The 25,425-nt window shown below is 41.0% G+C and overlaps 1 protein-coding gene across 1 annotated transcript; it reads right to left on the bottom strand.

The window, feature by feature from the left end:
* Positions 1-16,884: 16,884 nt before the first annotated feature.
* dcakd (dephospho-CoA kinase domain containing) lies at positions 16,885-25,161 on the bottom strand. Its single transcript, XM_080789971.1, has 5 exons — positions 24,910-25,161; positions 22,551-22,662; positions 21,049-21,252; positions 19,913-20,000; positions 16,885-19,347 (listed from the first exon to the last, which is right to left on the bottom strand). The coding sequence occupies exons 2-5, from the start codon at positions 22,660-22,662 to the stop codon at positions 19,062-19,064; spliced, it is 690 nt and encodes a 229-aa protein (XP_080646097.1). The 5' UTR covers positions 24,910-25,161; the 3' UTR covers positions 16,885-19,061.
* Positions 25,162-25,425: the final 264 nt, after the last annotated feature.

Here is a 25,425-nt window from a genome sequence, read left to right as displayed (position 1 = left end):
AAACTCGACGGTCACACAACTGCATAGTTCTTTGTTACATGCATCACACAATTAACTTCTCTCATGGTCTGTGTACGACAACATGTTGTGCTTTAATGCTTGGGGGCGGGGGGTTGTTTGCCACATGCAACGCTAATTTATCAAACATTCAGTCATGAATGAGATTGTGATTATACTGTAGATGACAGTCTGATGTCACAAAATGTCTCGTGTCACAGTGTGATGAGTCAAAAATGGTGTCATTAATATCACAAATGTATTTGGCATATTGTTAGTGTATGTTGTAAATTTGATGTTGCGTGCAATTGCAGTCGAAGCTGTGTCTATCCCGCACTACAGATAATCCTTCTAATTGTGTAATAATTGCACAGCTATTTGTATATTGATGTCTTTAGATGTTATTTTGTGTGTGGGGGGGGGGGGGGGGGGCTTTTCTTGTAATGTTTTAGATCTCTGATTTCACAAGCGCCATCTATGCTGTATTTCTGCTGCATGCATGTTCATGCACAGATTGTGATTTCCAATGTATGTCCAGTGACTGCGCTGAGAAGGAAATGACGTGATGTTTGACAATGAGCAGACGAGGGCTTATAGGCAATATAATGTTTTGTTTTATATTCTGTGCTTGTCCATGACTGTTGGTAATAAAACGTTTTTGGTTTTTAGCATTGAGCTCTCAGACCACTTGGTTAAAATGTCATTCCTGTTATTTGGTTGTTAATCATTATGCTGTGATCATCCAATGAACTGCTGCTGAAACCCCTTCTTTTGCACAGCTAAAGGTGATGACTCAACTGAACTACAAGGGCCAATCAAAGCAGAGACGATGAGAGCCGAAGGAAATGCAAGGAGAGGCGTGCACAGCTGTGTTTAAATGCCAAATGACTCGGAGAGATAATTGCATCTCACAATCCATGTTTTTCCCCCTGCTCTCTTTTAATGGGTGTGGAGACCACACGTTGAAGATGCAGAGAGATGGCAAGCGCGAGAGAAGAGACAGGCGTTAGAACATATCATGGCAGAGCTCAGATGAGTGCTGGGAAGTGATCCAGGGCAAATTAGGATCCTCCGAGACGGTGACATGAGTGTCAGAGACAGGGATGTAGCTTCCAGGCACATACTGTAACAACAAATAAAGTTTGCTGGTGTGGTGGAGAGTATATGCTTTGATATTATGAAATATATTGAGCATAATTTATCCTCTACGGATTGCTTTGATTAAGTCTCTTAGTTGGTTTGACACCAGAAGTCACGCGAGTCTGCAGAAAGGAACAATGATGAGTCATATTGCTCTCAATAAATATGAAAATTCATAAATTTAATTCTGAAAAAAGAAATATAGTTTTTACATTCAGAAACTGAATGTCAAAACAATTATGCCAAAATACAGACTGAAGCTGCGTTAAATTGAGTAATTACTGTTCCATCTGTTGATTGAGGTGTTATATGATAAGTTCAGTTCAGGAAAAAAGAGGAAGGAAAGAAAGCAGGTCTGCATACTCTCATGTTATGTTAGAGCACCCCGAGTTCCTCAGAGGTCACCAGAGCTGCAGGGCAGCCAAACACAAGTACAGCCTGTTTTCGCCTCGTGGTAGCATGAGCAAACGTCAAATTAGAGACTTCATGTCACATTATCGAAGGCAAATGCAGCTCGCTCGGCAAGAAATGGCTTCAATGCTGAAACTCAACAGAACATCGTATAGAGCCACCAGCATGAGCACCAGCATTTATCTTCTCACATTAACAACAATCTTGTTTATAACTCAAATATACAGCAAACATGTGATTTTGACAGAACTGTGATGTGGCATCACACATCACACACATCATGTGGCAGATGGATGACAGTCAGCAACACAGCACAAGCTGTGATTCCAAACTTCTTTAATTAACTAATCAGTCATGCTGTTTTGGAAACAATTACATCTCAAGTTGAGTCAATATCTCCCCTTGTACAGTATGTGTAGTGAACACGTTATGCTTAACCCGTTTTAAAAATGGTCATTTGGACAACAAACACACATCAAATATTGTTGGTTGTATGATCAGCAATGGTGGAAAGTAACTAAGTACATTTACTTAAGTACTGTACTTAATTACAATGTTAGGTATTTGTACTTTACTTCAGTGGTTCCCAAACTTTTTCATGTCAAGGACCCCCAAATTGACACTAATTAGCCCGAGGACCCCCATTTGAAAAGAGTGATTCTCAACCTTAATTGCAAGGACCCCCAGTTTGACATGCATATTAGTCTACATACCCCCATTTAATGTCATTTACATCTCTGGGATGCCCAATTCATCAATGTTAATGTAACTCTGGGTACCCCCTTGGAACTCCCTCAAGGACCATTTTGGGAACCACTGCTTTACTTGAGTATTTGCGATTCCCAGTAGTTTTACTTCTACTTCTACTATACATCTCGGATCCAATTATTATTTGAAAACATTAGCTACTTTGTAGATTTTATTATTTTATTATTACAACACATAGGCCTAAATGAACCACTTCAGCCAATTTGAAAATAGCCGATCTAAAAGCTCCCAATTGTGTCAAATTTCTAAAGATGTCTACATTTGAAAACTTGAAATGAGACATTCTGCATAATAATACTTTCAACTTTTGGTACTACATTTTGATACCAATACTTTTACTCAAGTAAATGTTGAATTCCACACTTTTACTTGTCAGAGTATTTCTATATTGCATTATTGATACAGGGAGCCAACCTAGGGCAAAGTAAAATATTGTTGGTTGTATGATCAGCATTCCAGGATGATAACAAGAAGATGTCAGGCACACGTGGAAAGGACTCAAGATGCAGACACAAAAAGTCACTTCAAAAACAGGCCAAGGGGCAGGCAAAAAAATCAAAACAGTAGAATGCAAATGTCACAAAACAATCTGGCAAGGATTGCAGAGAGACTGAGACTTAAATACTGTGGGCATGATTGCAGGGGATAGAATGCAGGTGGTTCAGACACACCCACACTCCCACTCAGACTGTGACAGAAGAAACAGAAGTAAAAGGCAGTCAGACTTCTCTGTATGCTACTGTAAGCTCCATTCATGGAAGCACGACTTCACAGTTATAGGGTGTCTTAAAGATTTATTCAGGGGGGTGATGATGATAGTGTGAGGTTGTGTACACTACAGTACTGTACATGTGTGGCTTTGGGGTTGTGTGGCTGTGTGTGTGTGTGTGTGTGTGTGTGTGTGTGTGTGTGTGTGTGTGCGTGTGCCGTGCGTGCTTGTTTCTTTCTTTCCCAAAAAGGAGGTGCTGCTACTCACTGCTATTCATGCCAGCTGCCACACAATAGTGACTAAAAAAAGTAAAATTGTTCTCGGACACGTTTTGTGCCTCAGATATGGAAACACATGAAGGTATAAAGGACATTCTCCTGGCAGGCATTGTCTTTGCAAAGCAGGGACGGTGAGAGACAAAAATACCTCCTCTGGGAAGCCTGCTTTTGATGGTGACGTACTGCCCGACAGGACAGACTATTCTGCAATTGTTTTCATTTGGGATGAAACATCATCACAATCTGAACTTTCTTTTTTGATCGGAGAGTGTAGAGCAGGCTGTTTTTGGCTGGGGACCCCCGAAAATGCTTTGGCCATGTCTCGCGACCCCCTCCCCCCTCCCCACCACCAATACAAATTGACCGCTACAATAACCTTAATAATAGAGAAAATACATCCTAAATAAAAAATAACAGATAACCAGATATAAAAAACAGATATAATCAATAAGGAAAGTTTATGCATGCACTAAATGTGTAAACTCTAAATTTCCATTTTCCAGACAGTCAGTTAATAATAATAATAAAAACTTTTTTTTCATTTTTTTCCAATAATTTGGGGACCCCCGAAAATAATTTGGGGACCCCCCCGAGGGGTCGCGACCCCCAGGTTGAGAACCACTGGTGTAGAGAGACAGGAAATCTAGGGCAGAGAGGGGGGAGATATGTGAGACAAGACACAAATGATTAGGATCCAACTCACAAGAAGCATTATTGTCAATATTGGGCGGAAACTTCGTACAAAGCTGTTACTTTTCAGGAAATGGACAAAAGAACAAGTGTTCCAATGGATGCAATGCTCCCCAGCTAAGCAGGACCACTTGAATGTTTTAAGTCGCTTCATTGACTTGGACTTGGCAGAGGAGGTACACCCATTTGTCTGTCTGGTACCTCTTTTTCATCATTTACAGGAATGGGGATTTGAAATATTACCCGTCGACTGGAGACTAGTTTTACTGCAGGTTATCTCCAGCGTATGCAAATGTGCTGCTGGAAATTTACATGCACTCTCCAACCTGTTTCCTATCTGTATACTGAGATGGCTGAAGCTTGACATTTGCTGGGGCCAATTGGTAAGGCTTTGGTCTTATCAGGCTAGTCCAGAGTTTGTGTGTGTGTGACTGTGTGTGACTGTGTGTGTGTGTGTGTGTGTGTGTGTGTGTGTGTGTGTGTGTGTGTGTGTGTGCCACTGTGCAGACATCTCCACAAGGCAAGAAAATGCTAGGCTTGGAAAGAAGAGTTCCTCCGCAGAAATGTCTGATGTGACGTTAATGAGCCCTTGGTGTCGTTATCTTCAGTGTGCCCACTTAACCATCAGGGGACATCCAAATTAAGGATAGCAACGTCAACTGTCTGGCAAAATTGTCCTTCATGCTTGTGTGTAGCCTACAATTCTTTGCACACATGAACAAACACACCACCACCTGTAATGCTTATATACACTTAATACTGTAACTACAGTAGTGTGCATGATTGATTGCATGCATTGCCTACGTGTTTATGCAGAATCTTTAAAGAGGACCTAAAAAGAAAAAGCTATTGAAGTGATCAAATACACAGACGGGTGGCAAATTAAAGGACAAACCTGAATAAATTAGTGGAGAAATATGATGAATACTGATATGCTTCCATTCGAGTGTACTGTGTATTCTGTGTGAAACAACTAAGCAATAACCACTTGGTCCACTTGAACCCCAGCATGCCTATTCTGGGGGAACTACCAAAAGCAGACAAGCTCACAAGGCGTCGTTGTGAGCTTGTAGATCTGCTATTTTAGGGCAAAGAGATTTGGTGTAGACAGAAAAAAGCTGTCCAAGTACAGCTGTAACTTAGGTCAGTCTTACTAAGAATAGAGAGCTTAAGTGGTTAACATATCATGCCCTGGGTGGCATGTATAAAAAGGCTGAGCAAAGCCCAGTTTACCTCAATTTTACATGCAAAGTAAGTAGTCTATGAAAGAGCCTTCATTATTGTATGGCAGATGCCTCAGTCAAATACTGGAAACGGCAACTAGTGATGTATAGATCTTTACAGTAGATAAGCGAAAGGCATAAGACGTAAAGAGTGTTGGAAATTGTGGTCTAAAGTGCACATTGGAGGAGCCTGAGTTGATCCTCATGCATTAGTGCGACGCATGAAAAAACAGAAGAGCTGACTGAGAATGCCACTGCAGGACGTTATCAGACTGAGGAAGAACCAACAGTCCACCAACAGCTATAGTCAAATTCAGATTCAGATTTGACAGTCCAGTGGTGAAGATAAATATATAGGCACTAGTCCAGTGCCTCTGAGATCGATGAGCGAAAATGTGACACATGGTGTGATGAGTCTTCCTTCATCATATTTCGTATTAAGTGGTTTCGTACACACAAAAAAAGTCCAGGCCTGAATGCTTGACCCCTACAGCGAGGGGTTATGTGGGAGGTGCATTCTCTTGGCATGGGTTGGTTCCACTTGCTCCCTTAGGAGGAAGGGACAGCATTTCTGAGTGATAACCTTTATCCACAGCATGATGAAACATTTCTATCATGATGGATGTGGTCTCTTCCGGAATGACAATGCCGCCATCCACAGGGCATGAGGGGGTCACTGAAAGGTTTGATGAGTATGAAAATGATGTGAATCATATGCAATGCACTTCACCGTCACCAGAGCTCAACCCAACTGAAAAGCTAAGTCAGATTTTGGACTTACAGCAACTGACGTGTTGAGACAGCGCTCCCGGTGAGGTCAAGCCTATATAGTATGTTCCACGGTTCCTATATTCCCCAGCTCTGATAGGACCCTGGGAACATATACTGTAGGACCAAGCCACATAACATAACATAAGAACCGTCAGTTTCCCCATTCAGTTCTATGACAGCTTTGAAGCATGTGAAATCCAACACGAGAAGCTTAGAGTTCCACATCGGTGAACTCATGGTTTGACCCCACTTGGCAGCCATTGCTTGTAGTTTTCTTTCAGTGAGCCAAAATTCGAACATAAATCGATCATACTAACATACTCATACTCGATACTGGCACTGCACAGTATGTTATGTATTCTGTTCTGAGCATGTTGTTTATTTGTGAAGAAATGCTATGCATGTTATTGTAGTGTGGGTGATGTCGGCATATTTAAGCAGTCACATACACACCTGACTAGTGTTACTACACACCTGCTGTGTGAGCTATAAGTGTTTGAGCCAAGGGATTTTTTTGTTTTGTTAAAAGTGTTAAATAGAGGGTATGCGTGTGACATCATCATCAAACCCGGAAGTTATGCGGGAACGCCTACCGAGTGGCAAAAAAACTACTTTCTGGCCTTGACAGCCCATACATCCAATCAGAAAAGTTGTATTTGATTGCATTAAACGTTAACACGTTAACGTTAACAAACGTAACATTAAACTGCCCTATAGCTTCTTTCTTGGGGCACAATTGCCATGCAGTGAATTGATGGTGTTGGTAGAAAGAAAGAAAAAGCCTTTCAGGGTATAATGATAAATACTAGACAGTTCTGACAGAACATATCTCTGAACTCCTCATTTATGATGAGTTGTTAGTCACAATGTCTGCAAAGACGTCAGAATGATTACTGCAGTGTGAACATATATGTGGATTGACAAGGGGGTGTTAGTTGCAATACTTTTGGGTGGCACATCTTACAATAAATGCACCACGTCTCTGTGTGTACTGTACATGCGTGTGTAAGTGTTCCACACCACCACACAGAGTGCAGTGCCCGGCCTTGAGTCAGTCGGATAAACGGTTGTCCAGAACCGCCAGAAAAGGCTCTGGTCAGGCTCTGCCAGTGGGACTAACAAGCCTAAATGCCAGGCTCTCCCTGAAATGTATTGCCATGGCAACCCCAGCCTACACCTACAGAATTCCCCACACCTGCCATTTGATTACTTAGTCAAATGGCTAAGTAATGTACAGTATGACAACGGATATAACGGGTATTACAATTGTATACTAGGGTGGGGTTACTGGGGTATGCATTCCAGATGTACGAATTCCAATCAGGCTGACACATGCCTCCTCTATTTGAGCGACCACATCAAACATGAGGTGGATGCTGGCAAATACTGCGGCATGGTCAAGCTGGATCTCCAAAAGGCTTTCAACAACGGAAACCACTCCATACTGATTAATAAGCTAAAAGCAATTGATTTTGATAGCACATCAGTGAGCTGGATGCAATCCTACCTGGAGGGGAGAGAACAGATGGTGGAGGTAAATGGAACACTGTCCACCCCCCTCCCTGAACCCAACTCACCCCTGCCCATTGTGATAGGCTGGAATGGCTTAGTGTTGACGACAGAGTACAAATGGGTCTGGTCTCCATCTTGCAATGGGTCTGGTCTACAAGATTCACTACACCACAAAGATACTCATGTACCCGTCTAAATACTTCCTTAATGTCAACAAAGTCCACAGTCAACACTCACAACACCAAAGGGAGTTCAACAAACCATTAAGACATGTGGATCCCTTGACTCCTTCTAAACCGCTCTCAAAGAGCACCTACGAAACTGGCCCTTGTAAATTAAGTCTGAGCTCCTCTCCCCATACATGTTTTCCACCTTTTTACATTCTTTATATTTTTTTTAATAGAAGTGTATACTGTATTTGTACGCCTCTAAATGTTCTGATAAATTGAAAATGGCACATGTACCCTGTTGTAAACAAGTGTAATTCTTAATAATGGATCGTCCACAAAGTAACAGCTTTTGCAATGACTTGTGCTTTCATTTGAAACCCATTCTGCATACTGTGAAATCAAATGTTCAATCAATCAAACAATAGGATATGTACATTTGAGAAAAAGTGATTTCCTCGATAGTACAAGCATTCCTCCAGTCTCCCCCTGTGTCACTCACAAGGGGGTAGAATAGATAAACATGTGCATGGACAGACACGCAGAGATAGAATCACCCATCGGCTTTGAACATGTACACACTTCAATGCACATAACTACATGTTGGTACACCATCCGCACATAACATCCCTCCCACGTTCTCCATCCCATACACACACATGTATACGCTTCATGCTTTCACTCACTATCTCACTTCCTCCAAGGCCCTCGTGCTGACCTCACACGCAAGGCACAGTGGCTGTGGAGAACATGACAACATACCCCAACCCCCACGACCACTCTCACTCCCATGGTCATGCCTGATCTGGGATCTGTCCAGGGTGCGTCACTGACTCACAACTAAAGCCTTTCTTCCCCTTGTAGCACTGACGGAGCTAAGCTAACATGTGGGGACAGGTTGACTCACACAGCTGGGGATGCTCCGCTGGCATGATGCCTGTCTCTTCACCTCACCGTGGTCTCACGGATGCCACTTGACAATGGACCATGCAGGCACTGTAAGCGGCCTGTCCTCACTATAATATGACACTTCATGCCAGCATGAAAGTATACCACATTCTTGTACCCAGTACGGCTGTTGAATGGAATTAGCATTGTGCAGGGGAGAGTCGGGACAATACAATCTCAGATCCTCAGGTGGGAGGAGAATGTCATGACTATTCTTACTCCGTCAGCTGAAGAAAGTAAACCTGCTGCAGAACATTATGGTGCAGTTCTACATGGCCATCATTAGGTCCTTCCAGGTTTTTTGGAGGTAACCAAAATCAGATTACTATTCCTAAATAGCGATACAAAATACAAAACCCTGATACATTAAACACACAGTGGGCCCACACTCATACACACAAACGAAAAGGTGCAGGCCTGATCGTGGTGATGGTGGGGTGATGATGATTTACTCCTCAGTCCTTGTTGATGAGCAAAAGTCCTACTCGCAGTTCTTTGTCAGATCTGTAGAACAGTTCCTGACGAATCCTCGTCAGAAACACACTCCAAAACACAGTCTCCTAGAATGAGCCAAAGTCTCCTCTTGTTGAGAAACTAACTTGCTTTCTTCACTCAGTCCAAACACATGTTACATTACCACTCACTTAAGACTTCTTATAACTCACTCAAACAAAACAGAATACAAGAATCATGCACTTTAACTGCTATGAACGGCATGCATCGTTTTTCACACAAGTGTACTAAAACCTATTTATTTAGAGATCTATTTTTTTTTTTTAGAATGACTTGTATTATGTATTAAAATATAAGAATATAGGGCTAAGGGCATGAAATAACCACTGGGCTACATACATAATTGTAGTGGCTATTTGTCAACAACAATAAAACTCAAAGGGCCACTGAGGCACCGGGTATAGTGGATCTTACGCAGGGATAAATGAGTCGATGTCGAAACAACTCTTGGTGATATTTTATTCCATTTCCTTCACAGACAAGTATGGCAAACATGATGGAAATAACTGCTTTGCTAGTTTGCTTTGACCCTGTCACCCTGGTAAAAACTTGTGCACCTTCCCAGTGCCAAACTGAAATCTAAATGAGTGCCTGTCTGATGACAGTTAAATCAATTCACCTGTGCACACCCAATTGCCCAATACCTTCAAAACAAAAGCCTTTAACAGTTTCAGCATCGGAGGCAAAGGTGCATGTGCAGCACCCAAAGTCCCCAAAAGAAGGGGTCCTCCACGTGCTCATCCCTCACCGTGTGGTTCACTTCCACCGCCAAGAACAAATGCAGATTGCAGTGGACCATTCGGTTAGCCAAGAGGGTCATCATCACTGGTAACGTTCTGCTTCTCCAGGACCTTCACCAGTCCAGGACCAGGAAGCGAGCCAGAAACATTATCATAGACCCTTCACACCCTGGACACCGCCTCTTCTGAAGACTTCCATCCAGCAAGAGATTCTGGTCGATCAAGACCAAAACCTCATGCCATTTGACCAGCTTCTTCCCCATGGTAGTGTGGCTCACAATCAACTCCACACTGCCTCTCTCTCTCTCTCTCTTTCACACACACAAACACGTATGCATAGGCATTACAAATGGGAGCACATGCAGAAACAAGTAAACTGTTCTCTATGTGTTTAGTTTGTTTACTTTTGTACTGATCTAATTCTGGTGTATTAGCGTACAATTTATTTGGCTTAATGAGTTAGATATTTGAACATGCCTTCCATGTGAATGATGATCCTGCATATTGATACAAAAATGATGTAAGCTTACCAATTCAGCATTATTTGTGATCTGACTAACCACCTACTTGAGGAAGCAAAAGAGAAAGATGTAGCATTCTTTAACTAATTAAATGTATGTATTTTTCATTTTAACAAGCATTACATTTCCTTTAATTTGAACATTATTTAACCCATTCAGGCCTGACGTCGAAATAATTTTTTTTTTCTGAAAGATATACCTATTCAAAGATTTGTGCCGCATTTTTACGATTTTTCAAAAATAGCAGACCTACAAGTTCTACAAGCTATGAGCTTGTAGATCTGCTATTTTTCAATAGCTAACGTATAACAAAATGGGTTAAAGTGTAATGTCACTTATTTTGCTTTCACACTGAAAAACTAAATTATGAACCGAGAGAAAATTTAACATGTCTCATAAAATTAAACAAATTGCCTGTAAATGAGCTTATAATGGCAATATATATAAGTTAGCAAAAAAAAGAAATCTTGATGAAAAACAAAAACAGCCTAAACAGGTATGTTTAAAGAACATTGGTAGTAAAAGTATATCCATAAAAAAGAGGGATGTCATTAAGGGAGTAAGGGAGGTGGTCAAATGGAGTTGTTTTGGAGTTGTTTTGTAAAAACTGTAAAAACTGTTAAATGCCCGGATGCAAACTGTAACCCAGATGAAACCATAGAGAACCTGCGGACTGTCAGAGGTCTAGAGATGTATGGGGGAAAATGCCACAGATCGGTTTTTAACATTAACGTTATACTTATAATGCAGTATTGTATGGAGTCTTTGACGAAAAACATGTCTGCTATGGAACAAGACTTTTATTGGGCTGTGGTTTGCACTGTGGTCAATAAGATCTGGAACACCAGGAGTGATCAGGAGGGCCATCTCTGGAGAGGTGGTCTTCATACAAATAGTAACTGAACTGAAAAGACAGAGAACCCTGGACTCAAGACAGAAAAACTGATACCAACACTCTGTGTGTGTATTGCAATTCCTTACTACTGTACTGCCAAACTCAATGTAATATGAGTGCCATGAATAATTTAAATAAAGCATATTTAAAGGAAAGCAGGACATGGGTTTAAAATGTATTTTGAAACTTAATTGTATTAAATATTGTAGGATGGCATTTTGTATTGCCGCTATGTTTTGTATGTTATTTTTTATTCCTCAGGTACCCACACTTTCTCTCCATAATAAGGACACACGCTCTTACACCAAATGGTAGGGCTGTAACGATTACAAATATAAGTTTATGATTAATTGTCACACATAATTGGGTGCTTGGACATGTATGAACTCACGCATCACTAACGTGTCCTACACATACAAGACAAAGGAAGTGTCCCTCTCTCACAGAGAGAGAGAGAGAGAGAGAGAGAAGGATGAGGATACATGCAGAGAGAGAGAGAGAGAGAGAAGGATGAGGCTACATGCTTGGCAGGACTTAAGAAAAGGCCTACATTGACAGAGGTGTTGACACAAGCCAGCGTCATATGAACCAACCAGAGAGAGAGCGAGAGCGAAAGCAAGAAAATAAATAAATAAATAAATAAATATGGCCACGGCGGGCCATGAGGAATTGACCAGTACATAGAGATAAGTTTTGCCGTCAAGCCAGTCATTAAACAATAGCCGTCACAACACACAATCTTCAACACACCCACAACACAGCAGCCGCGCACTTAGTAACACTAACTATCTATGATCTAGATGAACATCAGTCTTCATTTTTAAATGATGGCTGTCGTCATGTGAAAGCCCAAAACCTCTAGCTTGAACTTAAAAGGCTAATTGAAGTGGCCAAGATCCACATGATAATACTATTCTCTGTTACAACAACTCAGTTTGTTCAGTGGCAAACACAACACAACACAGACTGCAGCATCCACCCAATCCCAGAGCAGACACAACACAGACTGCAGCATCCACCCAATCCCAGAGCAGACACAACACAGACTGCAGCATCCACCCAATCCCAGAGCAGACACAACACAGACTGCAGCATCCACCCAATCCCAGAGACACAAACAGTCACTGACTGAACATGTTTCATTAATTTCCACCCAATCATTGCGTCCTAAAATGACAGCAACAGCTTGAAGTGTACACACAGCTTAATTTGCTTACAACACAAGCAGCAGCAGCAAAGATGGGGAAAAGGGTTCGTACCTTGAGCTGTCTTCTACTTCAGTTGTAGAAGAAGGGATGGCGGCCAGCAGGGTCAAAGTTTGGAACCCACCAATGGATAGAGAGAGATAGAGCAGTCCTCTTTTAGTTGGTCCTCAGATGAGCCCTCCAGCGGGGTCTCCAGTCCTCTCCATCCTCCATACATCCCGACTGTGGCGACTGTGGCTCAGGAGGTAGAGCAGGTCCTTGGGCAAAATTGCTCCCGATGTGCAGGTTGGTACCTTGCATGGCTTCCGCCGCAATCAGTGTATGAATGTGTGTGTGTGAATGTAATGCATATGTAAAGCGCCTTGGATAAAGGCGCTATATAAATGGCACCGTTTACCATTTAATCCCAGTGTCAATGGCACCGACCAGCCTCATTCTCCTCCTCCTGGAGGCCATCTTCTCTCACCCACCCTCGGTATCACTCCATACAGATGCATGTTGGTAACGTGTTCATCCTGGTTGATGTTTAGCACTGCACGTAGCATTCTGGTGTAGCACAGTGGGGCCAGGGACGGTAGAGCAGGCTTCAGGGTCCAGCATTCACAGCTATATAGGAGAGCGGACATGAATGGTAAATGGTGCATTTATATAGCGCCTTTATCCAAGGCGCCTTACATAGATTGTGCATTACATTCACCCATTCACACATACACAGATGGCGGCGGAAACCGTGCACGGCACCAACCTGCACATCAGGAGCCATTAGGGGTTCATAAATCATAAATAATAATAACTTGAATTTATATAGCACCTTAAAAAAACAAGGACACTTTACATCAACAAAAACATGAAATTTTTTTCATGAATATACTATAGTAGAGTATTTCTTTTTACATTGTATGGTTTTATTACTGTAAATTGTTTGACATTGACTTATAATAATAATTATAGTTGAATTTGCACATGTAGAAATGCCTATTCTCATACTTTAGTGTGACAGTCTTGTATGAAGAAGTATAGGGTATTAAGCCATTTTGGGGCGGGAATCCCTTTTGATGTTTTAAACATTATGTTATAAATACTTTAGCTATTGAAAGATCTACAAGCTCATATCGCGCTATAAACTTGTAGGTCTGCTATTTTTGAAAAAAATAGTGAAAATTTGCCTCAAATCTTAGAATATATATTCTTTCAGAGTTTCAGTTCAAATCTTTGCTTCTGGGGGGTCCCTGGAACAACATATTTTCAATGGGGGTCGTGGCATATTACATATAATTTTTGGGGTCCTTGACATGAAATATTGAGAACCACTGATATAGAAACATCAGGTTTTTCAGATTCTTTTTTTTTTTTAACTTTTAAATTTCAGGCCTAAATGGGGGATATGAATATGATATTTCTGCCTAACAGCAAACAAACAATATTATTCACAGGCACAGCACACAAACAATGCTTTATATCCTGACTAGTTCTTTAATTTTACTTTTTGTAAATATAAGTGACATGACATACACACAAACAAACAATTCACCTCTATTAACCATGAATGCTAATGCTAATTAACTGTAGGTAGTAGCTAGGTAAGCTAACCTGGTCTCTTGGGGAATGGACTCCCTTTTTTTCCAAGGACGATAATTAAACTTCTCCTCCTGCTGTCACCGTCATGTCTCTGGGCAGTTTCCACTCCCTGACAACACTGAAAACTCTCCTCATCTTCCATGAGGTGGAAGTTGGTACGTTTTAACTTGTTTATTTGTTTTACTAACAAACACGAAGGAGTTTGAGTCAGACAATCACTCGTCAGCAGGTGTGTGTGTGTGTGGGGGGGGGGGGGGGGGGGGGGCGTGAAGCAGGGAGTGTCTGCCAATAACCTACATCACAGAATAGAGCGTCTGCCTTATTACGTTTTTAACTCAAATCTATGCTTCTGGGCCGGGGGTCCCTGGAACAACATATTTTCAGATGGGGGTCGGTGGCCAATTCATTTTTGGGGTTCCTTGACATGAAAATGTTTGAGAACCACTGACATAGAAACATAGGGTTTTTCAGAAAACTGTCATGATTTAGAAGACATTTTGTAGAATCGTTTTCACGTCTAAATGGGTTAAGACATTTAGGTCTGAGGCTGCCGATTCTACAAGATGTCTTCTAAATCCTGACACTGGTGCTTCATGTCAAGGACCCCCAAAATTATATGTAAAAATGATCCGCCGACCCCCATCTCAAAATATGTTGTTCCTGACCTGCAGGGACCTTCTTCACCCCAGAAGCAAAGATTTGAGTTAAAAACGTTTGCTGTGAAAGAATATAAAATTCAAAGATTTGCGGCACATATATTCACGGATGTTTTTCAAAAATTAAAGTTAAAGTTTAAATAAAAAATAATTGGTTAAAGTGGTTAAGAGCTATAAAGGTGACACAGATGCGTTCCAGGTCTCAATGGGTTAACACTGGGCTTTTCTTCAGATCCTATAAAAAGTGGTAAATGATAGACATTTATACACCGCTCTTCTCCAAAGTGCTTTACTTTATGTACTTCACTTTCACCCATTCACACTCTGATGGAGATGGTGGAGGAAAGCAAGGCACCAACCTACTCATCGGGAGCAGCTCAAGGACACTGCGACACTTTGCCAGGAGGAGCCGGGAATCGAACCTGGAACCTTTGGATTCCAAAACGACCCCGCTAAATAATAATTAAATGTTTTTAATCATATTGCTGAATCAGATTTCAGTTGAGTTTGTTTGCCGTTGCCAACGTTTGTATCTTCCCTGACAGCAGTAGGTGGGAGTACGTGGATTATGAAAAATCACTCAGACAGAAGATTCCAAATGTCGATGCACTGTGCCGCCGAAGGGCAACTCTCTGAACATCATGGTGTCATTATAGAACTCTTCACCCCCTGCCAAGAGTCAATTATTTGCTTTGCTTACCCCAAAATGGCAGGTTTCAAGTGTGAGAAAATATCAATGCACTACACTACAGTATCACGATATGCCTATTATGTTTTGTGATACATATTGATTCTCAAAACAATGTTTTATTTATTTAAAAAAGGAAGTAGTAGTAAATTAATCATTTTAAAAGAATATGCTTATTATTTTACTGATATGGGTAATTAATTTGAACATATTAAATGAAAATTTGCTCTATGTTGTATGTTACACAGGTACTGTGATATACAAAATGTTTTTTTTTAACTCAGATCATGTGCTCACTATGACAGTTTTCATAAAATGTGATTAATAAAATCACAATAAACAGTATTGCCTGCTTACAGTATTGCAATATCACAATATATTGAAATCGTATCCGATTTGTTTGTTTTTTTGTCAATATACAGCCCAAGTGTCCCAATTATGCCAAAGCAAGACGTGAGATCTACGTCTGACCTTGGTGGCTCGACACCTTCTGAATGGAACCAATTTAAATTCTGACTGAGGTTTTGCCACTCATCTCTGCCTGAAGCCTTTGCACTAACTGGTACAGATATAGTGCTGCTCCCTCCATGTTCTACATCAGGTCCTTTTCTGTGTCTCAAGCTGACCGAGAAAGGGACAGTGGAAATCTCCTCTTAACAGCTGTCTGCCCAGTAAAGTACATTGCCCTCTGGATGGTCAGATGAACAGAGCAAAAAGAAGAAAAAATAACAATCTAAGAATAAATTGTGTGCCTTATCATGACCATGACTGATGGACAGCTCTGAAGAAATTTGTTGTAGTGTTTGTGTGAAATGCATTTGATACTAGTGTGTATTGCCTGTGTATTTCTGTACGTGTTAAGTGCATTTTGTGTATGAAAGTGTGTATTATATGCATTTGTGTGCAAGTGTGGCCAGGCGTTGTCAGTTCGCTGCCTCCCCCCAGCCACAGTCACTCAGCATTAATTCTGCAGTCCCTTGATAAAAGCGAAGCTTGGACCAGCGCAGACCCCACACTGAGCCAAGTTACCCATGCAGGCTTGCCTTGCCTACACAGCGCCAAGGCGAGGGGGCACGACAGTGCCAGGGTGATGTCACCCATCCCTCCCAGCCAGACAGGCTCCCACACAGACTGAAGAGGCAGATGGATGGCCTAAAGAGAAGAAAGGGCTAGAGCTCCACATTTGTGACCTGCTGTAACTATTTTCAGTCAAGAATATGCCTGTTGTGTTGTACTGTTGTATACACCAGTGGTTCTCAAAGTGACAACATTAGGACAACAAATCTTTTCCTTGAAATAAAACAATTGGTATACTGGTATACATAGGTCCGATTGAGCCTAAATGAGATGTATCACATTAGTAGGCCTAATGAAGAGAAAATGCTATGTGTCTCAAATCCACATACATTGAAATAGATCTTTTGCATGCACAGATCCTTTGAAACTGAGTGGGAGATAAAAATAACTTTTCATTACAAACCTAAAAAAAACCAAATGTGGCTGCTGTGACATAACATTGTTTACTTGAAATCAGCATTGTGATAATGATAACTTACATTCATGTCTGAGAAATTAACAGCAGCTCATCTAACAAATGTGATTAGTGAGTATTATGCATCCTTTCATAAACAAAAAAAATAAAATAAATGGTGAACTTCATATTTACAGACAGCTTAAAGTGTAAGAAAAGACACAGTGGTAAATACAAAGTCTGCTTGTTAATTCAGTTAACCATTCGCTAGAAAGTGTACATTCACATTTCTTGATGTGAAAAGGAGATTGTCAAACACATCTTCTCACATCCTTATTAATTCTAGGGATCCATACAATATGCTTCTGCGAAACATTGAGGTCACAACTTCACATCAACCATATTTTAGTAGTAATGATCAAATGAAAAATCTAAAATCATGACATAGATGTGTCTACATTTGTTGATTTGTACTAGAGTCTTGAGCAATGTATAAAAACAATGCTCAAGACTAAGTGAATAAAGTGAACTAAGTGAATAAAGCTATGGTCATTTCTGGACTTGGGTAGATTCAATGAATGTATATCCTTTCACCTGACCCTTTGCCATTTCTAGAATGAAACCGTTTTTAGCTACAAGCCGTAACATAATATACTGTATAAATGTGGGACTGAAATAATGAAGTAGAATGTCTTTTCTCCACCTGTTAAGTCTGGGGCACATTGCAGTGCTATTTATCTGCCCATTATAGAGCGTTGCAGTCCCGCCTCCTTTCATGACGACAGGCCCGGAAGAGAATTCCCCATTCATTTTCCCCCATAGACGTTTGTGTGCCAACGTTTGTGTGCCAACTCTTGTTGTAACAAATCATGACAATAAACTGTTTTGGGCCGATCAAATAATTGTACCCTACCCATTTTTTCTTCTTCATAATTATTTGATTGGCCCAAAGCGTTGTTTAGTCGTCATGATTTGTCACAACAAGAGTTGGCTTTGACAGAGGCTTAAAAGGCTTTAAATAAATACTTTTTGAAATGTCTATGGGAAAAATGAATGAGGAATTCTCTTCCGGGCCTGTCGTCGTCATCATGAAAGGGGGCGGGACTGCAACGCTCTAGAAGGAGTCTAGTGGAGTGTAAGATTCTATCTTCATTCTTTTCATGATGCCTACAGAAAAAGGGTGAAAAAAACATCTCAGTCACTAAACTGCATTTTCTTGTCAGTGCAAGTTATATGTTAACAATCTCAAATCCTTAAATTAAGAGTTAAAAGAGGACATTCCACCACTAAAGCCATGTTTTTACTACAATGCCAGAATGTTTCTAGCAAAATAATTAGCATAACTTGCTGGAATGGCAATGGAAGAGAACGTTTTCACATGCCCTCATTGACAATGAGGGCATGTTGTTAACTTGGGGGGGGGGGGGGAACTAAATGTTACCTGAGTTATGTTTCATAATTAATAAAGAGAGTAATATTCGACACAATGCAGCTCGCCTGTTTCTTCAGTTGAGGCCAATTCACTGGGGTGACAGGTGGTGGACGAGGTACAGCTGGTTCACTGGGCAGGGTTTGGGGCGACAGGGGGTGGTGGGCATGGCACAGGTAACTTTTTATTTGGTATGAATAGCTTGCTAAAAGGTAGCTTCTTGTGGATAAAATGTAGACCAAAAGGGTAAATCATTAAGTCTCAGAATAAGTAGTAGTTAGTGTACACTGTACAGTAATTACAATTACGTTAGAAATTAGTTGCACCACCACTTGTGGATTAATGAACCCATATTTCTTCATGAAACATTGTGTTAGGTACTCTCTCTCTTAGCTTTAGTTTCAGGAGGCATGAAGTCACACTTTTCAGTGCAGTTCATTGGAGCGGGGAGGGGGCAGATGCTGCCTGTAAAGTTATACTTTTTGACCAAAACAGATGTTTTGTGTTTATTAAAAGACCACCTTGCCCATTTCTAACCTGAATCCTATAATCCTTTTGTGAGGAGGAGGTTAGGTTAAGATTGGCGATGTGGGCCTTAAATGACTGACATTTGGATAAGAAAATATATTGACACTATGCTAACTTAATTTCAGGGCCCCTGGCACCCCCTCCTCATACAGCACCCCTCCCTGCACCTAAATATTGCCCCCATGGCCCCCTTAATGTTTCATCAGCCTGGCCCGTGCTGCTGCTAAGCCACCAGAATCTTAGCAGAGTACAGGAGCACTCCGCCCAGGCCGGCAGCCGCCACCATGGCGATGACCCGGACCAGGAGGAACTCCATGGAGTCCTCCAGCTTGGTGTGCAGTCGCAGGACCTGCCGGTGGGTGTCCTCGCGGCTGCCAGAGTTCTCCATGACGTGATTGGCCAGGCCGCGCTTCTCGTTGAGCGGCATCTGGGCGGCCAGCCGACTCTCTGCCTGCTCCTGGTTCAGCCCGTCCCGCTGCATGAGGCGCGACAGCTGAGTGGCCGGGTCACTGCGGGAGGAACACACACAAACTGATGTTATTGATGGTACCACGCCATGTCGCCATTGTTAAAAGAATACATTCTGCAGTGCCCTGGTAGCGGTGAAAGAGTGGTTATTAATCGCAATAAGATAACAAAGAACATGAGGTGTACATTATACTATGAGGACTTTCAAGTTTGAACAGCCAGTAATGAAAGTAATGTGTACAATGATCATTAGTATTATTAATTACACTAATACAAGCATAAATAAGTTGAATCCCACAGCACAGTGGTGTTGCCATTCGGCCTTCACACACCAACGCAGTGCGTCCATGATGACAATTCTGAATTTGCCAATGTATGCCCATGGCACCGTGGGAAAAGGTTATGGTTTATGCATCTGAATGATTACAAATCCAGAAATATAATGATCAAAGTGAACCATTGTCTTGTCTTGCCCAGGGCAGGAAATTGTCCACAGTTGCTGACCCACTTGCATTGTTCTATACAATCTATACTGCACTTTGACAGTTTGCAGATTTTATTTCTGTTTTTACTTTTATTGTTTATCTACACAACCAGCCATCTTACCAGTAAACCACCACGGTGTGGTTCAGGAACTGTGTTAAGCGTCTGGTTTCAAAGAGCAGGGGCACATCCAACACCACATAGCGATACCCTGAGGAGGTAGAGGAGGCGGGGCACCAATTGTCAAACACCATTAATTACTGTCTTTTTACACAAGTGTCTGTGACACCATGTTTTTTTCCTGTCTCTGTACAAGACATTTACACTCTGTGAGTAATTAAAACAGCCTGCATGCGTGCGCAGACTGACGTTGAACAACAATAATCCTTGTCTGACTGCAATCATGTAATCAGTTTTTGGAATTACATAATGATAATGATTTTGGCAGATTGAGACGCTGATTATTGCAAACCAAATCCATTTCGTAGTACCACTAGTTTTATTTGCCTCTCTGCTGAAAGAAAACTATCTTTTCATTCTGGCTCTCGAACTTGAATTGAATAGAGGGGTAAGAAAGAGCGTGTCCAACACAGTCATGTATCACGCATTCCCCATCCAGTACACAAAGAAGCACGAGCACCACACGAGCACACACGACTACGTAGAACACAAAAGCATACTTGAAACTTGTCACTCAAATATGCTGCAGGTCACTTTATGAACATACATATTGGGGACACCTACATTGTGCATAAATAAAAGTAATTTCTACTGCAAAGTAAGCTGCATTTGTTTATTGGGTGGTTCTATTGTGCACTTTACAAATCAACGTTCATGCAATGGCAGCTGACACAATGAGACCTTTAGACCTGAGACCAGATTCTAAAAATGTCTTCTAAATCATGACAGTTTTTTGGAAAAACCCTGCTTCTATGTCAGTTGTTCTCAAATATTTTTATGTCAAGGACCCCCAAAATTATACGTAATTGGCCGCCGACCCCCATCTGAAAATATGTTGTTCCAGGGACCCCCCAGAAGCAAAGATTTGCGCCACATTTTCACGATTTTTCAAAAATAGAGAGTGCTTATAACACGAAAAGGGGTTCCCGTCTAGAATGGATAGATGTAGAACTTTTTCTGAATACAATCCTAGAACCTACTCGGTATATGAATTTCTCTACAGTGGAGGCCACTGCCCACTATATTTTCTGCATAAAACAAGCTCCTCTAACCGAGCCAGGCTCCAGTCGTCCCCTCACCTCTGAGGAAGTAGAAGAGGATCTCTTTGAGCATGGCTTTGTGGATCTCTGGGTGGGTTATGGAGTTGAGCAGCTTCCTCTTCTCCTCACTGCTGAAGATGAGCTCGCCCAGCTTCTGCCGGTCGATCTTTCCACTCTCCAGTAGGATCTCTGAACCAAAGTGTTGCACAATGCGGCAGTAGGCTCTACTGTTGGGCTCCACGACTGTTACACACAGTGAGGAGGAAATTGTAGAAATAATATTTCCATTTATTATAAGTCATGTGCATAATAATGCCATGCAAATGTCCTCTGTATTGAGTTCTAGCGAGTAGCAACCTTGCCTAGCTTACTACCACCACCCAGTGACGGAAAAAACACAGGGCAGTTTCAACTGCATGTGAATGTGGATGAAGGGCTGTGTGAATATGGCTAAAATTATAATCCCCATTTTTTTGCATAATATTGTACCCTTGTTTATTTACTTTATTAATCATGATTATTATTTTATTTATTTGTAAATGAGAGCCTTAAGTGAAATGCACTGTAGTAGACAGTCGGTATAAAGCCTCTGTGAGCAGGATACCGGACTCTGATTTATCCATCAATATAGTACACACTACGCAGTGAGGATCTAATTGCTTCAATTGACCACATTGGCTTGGTCCTCATTCACATAAAGGTGCTGCTTTATTTTTTGTTGTTAACATAATTTTGATTTATCTTGGCTAAACTGTTAGAATGTATGTTCTTCTGCAATGTAATGCAGTGCAGTAACGGGTGTCCTGTACATCTGTGGATATTTTCTGTATTCCTAAATAAGTTTCTGAATGTTGTTTTGTTGCGTCATGAGTCATCACACGACTAGATAGATACTATAGACAGTTCCTTGTATGAACCTCATACAGTAATTGGCAATAAAGTGTTTAACTTTACAGCATTTCAGCTTTATTTGACAATACAGTGGAGAGAGAGATGGGAAAGTAATGGTACAGAGGTCTCTAAATGGATTTGAACCTGGGATGTGGAGATTATGTGGTCAATGCAATAAATGACTGGGCTACAGTAGTAACGTCCTTCAAGGGTTGGTGGTTTTCTTTACTTATTTTATTCTGGGAGCAAGAGAAATAATTTAAACTTCCTCTGAAAATAAACAACAGATTAATCTTTCTCAGTCCCAGAAATCTCAGATTTGAAGAGGACTTGCATAACAAAGAGCTCCAGGCAACAGCTCCAACACAAATATGTTTTGACGTGAAATATCCCATGTCACTGTTCAAATCACAGCCTGTCTATTCAGAGAATTTCGCAAGAAAATCAATTTTGTCCACCGTTTATAGACTAGACTATTACTTCAATTGATTTAGCAAACGTGAACCAGAAAGAGATACAGAGATAGACAGCGTGCTGAGTGCTGCTGTCACTTGGCTTCATTTAACAAATTTATCTTAATTCTTTAAGATGACTTTTGGCATATTTCTGCTTAAGAAGACAGTACAGTAGAAAGAGAGCAAAGGACCTACCTTGCCTGGCCACCACATCAGCATCAATAATGGGGCATCCAAGTTCTCGCAGCATTGAAGACACTGTGCTTTTCCCTGAGGATATGCCCCCTGTGAGCCCCACGAGGAACATCTGAAGAGGCAATGTAATAATGATAAAACACGGTAAACACCATTAATATACAGTTTGTAAATACATCAAAGATGCGAATATAATCCATTTCTAATGGATGCCTTGGCCTGGAAGAGAGTGGTCTCCAACCTTCTAAGTGTTTCAACCCTCAACCACTTCCAGCTCAAGTCCACGGAGGGGCACCCCGGGCGCAGCCATCAACGAGGCGCAACCAGCACCCGGAGGGAAGGCCGCACCCGGCCAACAGGCTGTGGTTCGAAACCTGCCGGCCAGGTGCAGCAGACCAGCGCTGGCCACACCCCAGCGACCTCCGAGCCCAGGGCACCGTTCCCGATACCAGAGAATAATATTTATAATAATAAAAATGTAAAAATTACTTATTTTATCCCGTGTTGTTAACTCCTTAATATAATAGCAGACTCACTCACTCAAATGTGCACTTGCAGTTTGGGCAACTCAAAAGCAAACTCGACATGCCCCAACATTTTATTTACCTGCCATAGTGTCAACCCGTGTCGGATCGATGGTTAGACTGGCATATTTGCTGATACCGATTTGACTAAAAAGGCCCGATAGAGTACAGATACAGTATCGGGACATCTCTAGTTTGTCAGTGTGATATATATGCATAATTATGGTTGTTTTTTTATACTCGACATTTTTCTAATAATTGATTCGCTTTTCTTAAATCCCAATATATCACAGTATGACAATATTCCACAAATTGCATTAGATCACAAGAGCTGTATCATGATGTTGTGTAGTGTGTACGCATAGTATCGCCACATTCTTACCAATACAAAGGTCATAGCGGCCATAATTGCTGGCCAATGCCCATAAGTAGTGTAGTGATGACATGAGACAGTGCTAGATAGGGCTATATTGTTAATAATACCGTAGTATAATAATTAACTGTGTTGTGCGCAGCAGTATGTGATTGATTCATAAATAAATAAGTCTTATGCAAGTGGGTTTTCAATAGATCCAATCAATTGTCTTTTCATCAGCTTGTTCAGTCAGAAGTTAGCTCTGCCTGATATGATTGATTGAAGTATTTATTAAGTTTGGAGAATTACAGTACATTTCAAGCACAACTCAATACAAAACTGTTGACTGTGGACAACACCATAATAAGCATTACACTTGTTTACAATAGGGTCCACCATGTTCAATTCATCGTAACATTTACAGACATACAAATACACTTCTATATAGCCAAAAACAGGAAAATTATCAGAGGAGGTAAAAATGGGGGAAAAAACAAATAGTGAGGGGAAAAAGGGGTGGGTGGGGGTTTCAGATTTTATGGGGCCAGTTTCGAATTGCAGCCGTCCGTATAGGTGCCCTTTGAGAGCGGTTTTGAAAGAGTCATGGGATTCGCATGTCTTAAGGACTGTTGGTAGGGCATTCCACATTTTGTTTGTGCCGAATCTGGGTTGCACATGGTTTGTTGAACTTAGTGATCAACTTAAGAGTTGATCAACAGCAAGTCCGTGCTGTTGCTCACTTCTCTTGGGTTGTGCATGGCTACCAGCATCATAGAACCATTTAGTGTAAACTATAAAGACCTGATAAACCTGTAGACTAATTATTTTATGTACCAGAACTTTAAAACAAATAGACATAGGCTTTATTTATTTTTAAACACATATTTCCCAGTTAAGAAACATTTATACCAAATGAAGTTTGATAATTATCAAAAGCCTGGAAAAAGCAGTTAAGAAAGGATAGGTTGTTGTTGTTTTTTTTTACTTTTTCCATACATAAATTTGTAAGCTTCTGTCAAAGATTTTGATTCATGAGCTTGCATCCTCCTCTATACTCAATGTCTGAAGAACATGCTTTTATTTCTTGTTGTTTGACATTGTTCGAATTCCTTATATCTAATCTAAAGGTGATCTAAACACAACACAATGTATAAGGACTCCTCTTGCATTTGGAATGGACGATTACCGGTAGACAGACTAGAAAAATAAATAACTCATGCTCAACCATGTTCCAAAGTGCATAAAAGTGATAGGACATAAGCCTATGAGGACAGACGTTTGTTTCGGTCATTACCATCGTCAGTGCCATATTATGAATGAACACAGAAAGATCTTATACGAATAGTCAATATACAGGTGCTGAGGAAATATAGTCTAGTCTCACTCTGGAGTAGACCATAAAATGACTTTAGTTTACACGACAGTTTTAGGATAATCGTTTCCATACGTGCCCTTTCTCACCATGCAGTCACCACTTTACCTTGGCTTGTAAACGAAATCACTCCTACTTCAGCTGTAATGATCACAGCCAGAACGATTATGAAAACGTAAACAAGCCTGCTAAACAGCCTAACGTTAGCAGTCGTGTTGTTTATCAAGTCAAATAAATGTCACATATCGCTGCTGCCATTGTCGCGTAGTGCTCATAAAACATGCGGGGAAATGACAAGAATATGAAACATATTACTAGCAATTAAAAAACTCACAGCTACCAAATTGCTAACAATCTAGCTTCTTGGCTTAAACGGTGCATCGGTTCAAGTCTTCCGGTGTTGCACAGTTGCACTCATTCACCAGATGGTTCCGCTTCACTTTGCATTTCATCTCAATTAAACTTTCTGTCGTACTCGTGGGAACAACGAACAGGCTTTCAAAATGCGTTTAATTAAACAAATAAGCTGTCTGAATAAAATAAATCATGGAAAATAGTATTACAAAGCTTTTGCATAGATGAGAATGAGTGGAATAACAAAATGTGAAAGTCAAAATTCAATTG

Source organism: Protomyctophum bolini (assembly GCF_963924005.1).
Source record: "Protomyctophum bolini genome assembly, chromosome: 18".
Lineage (NCBI taxonomy): Eukaryota > Metazoa > Chordata > Actinopteri > Myctophiformes > Myctophidae > Protomyctophum > Protomyctophum bolini.
The sequence above is the reverse complement of the archived record's forward strand: the minus strand, read 5'-3'. Positions and strand labels throughout refer to the sequence as shown.

Coding starts and splice junctions, on each gene's coding strand:
- dcakd (XM_080789971.1), bottom strand. CDS start 22,662: ATGTTCCTCGTGGGGCTCACAGGGGGCATATCCTCAGGGAAAAGCACA. Junction 20,001..21,048: donor CCTCTTCTACTTCCTCAGAG/GTGAGGGGACGA, acceptor CTACCTCCTCAG/GGTATCGCTATGTGGTGTTG. Junction 19,348..19,912: donor CACACCGTGGTGGTTTACTG/GTAAGATGGCTG, acceptor TTCCTCCCGCAG/TGACCCGGCCACTCAGCTGT.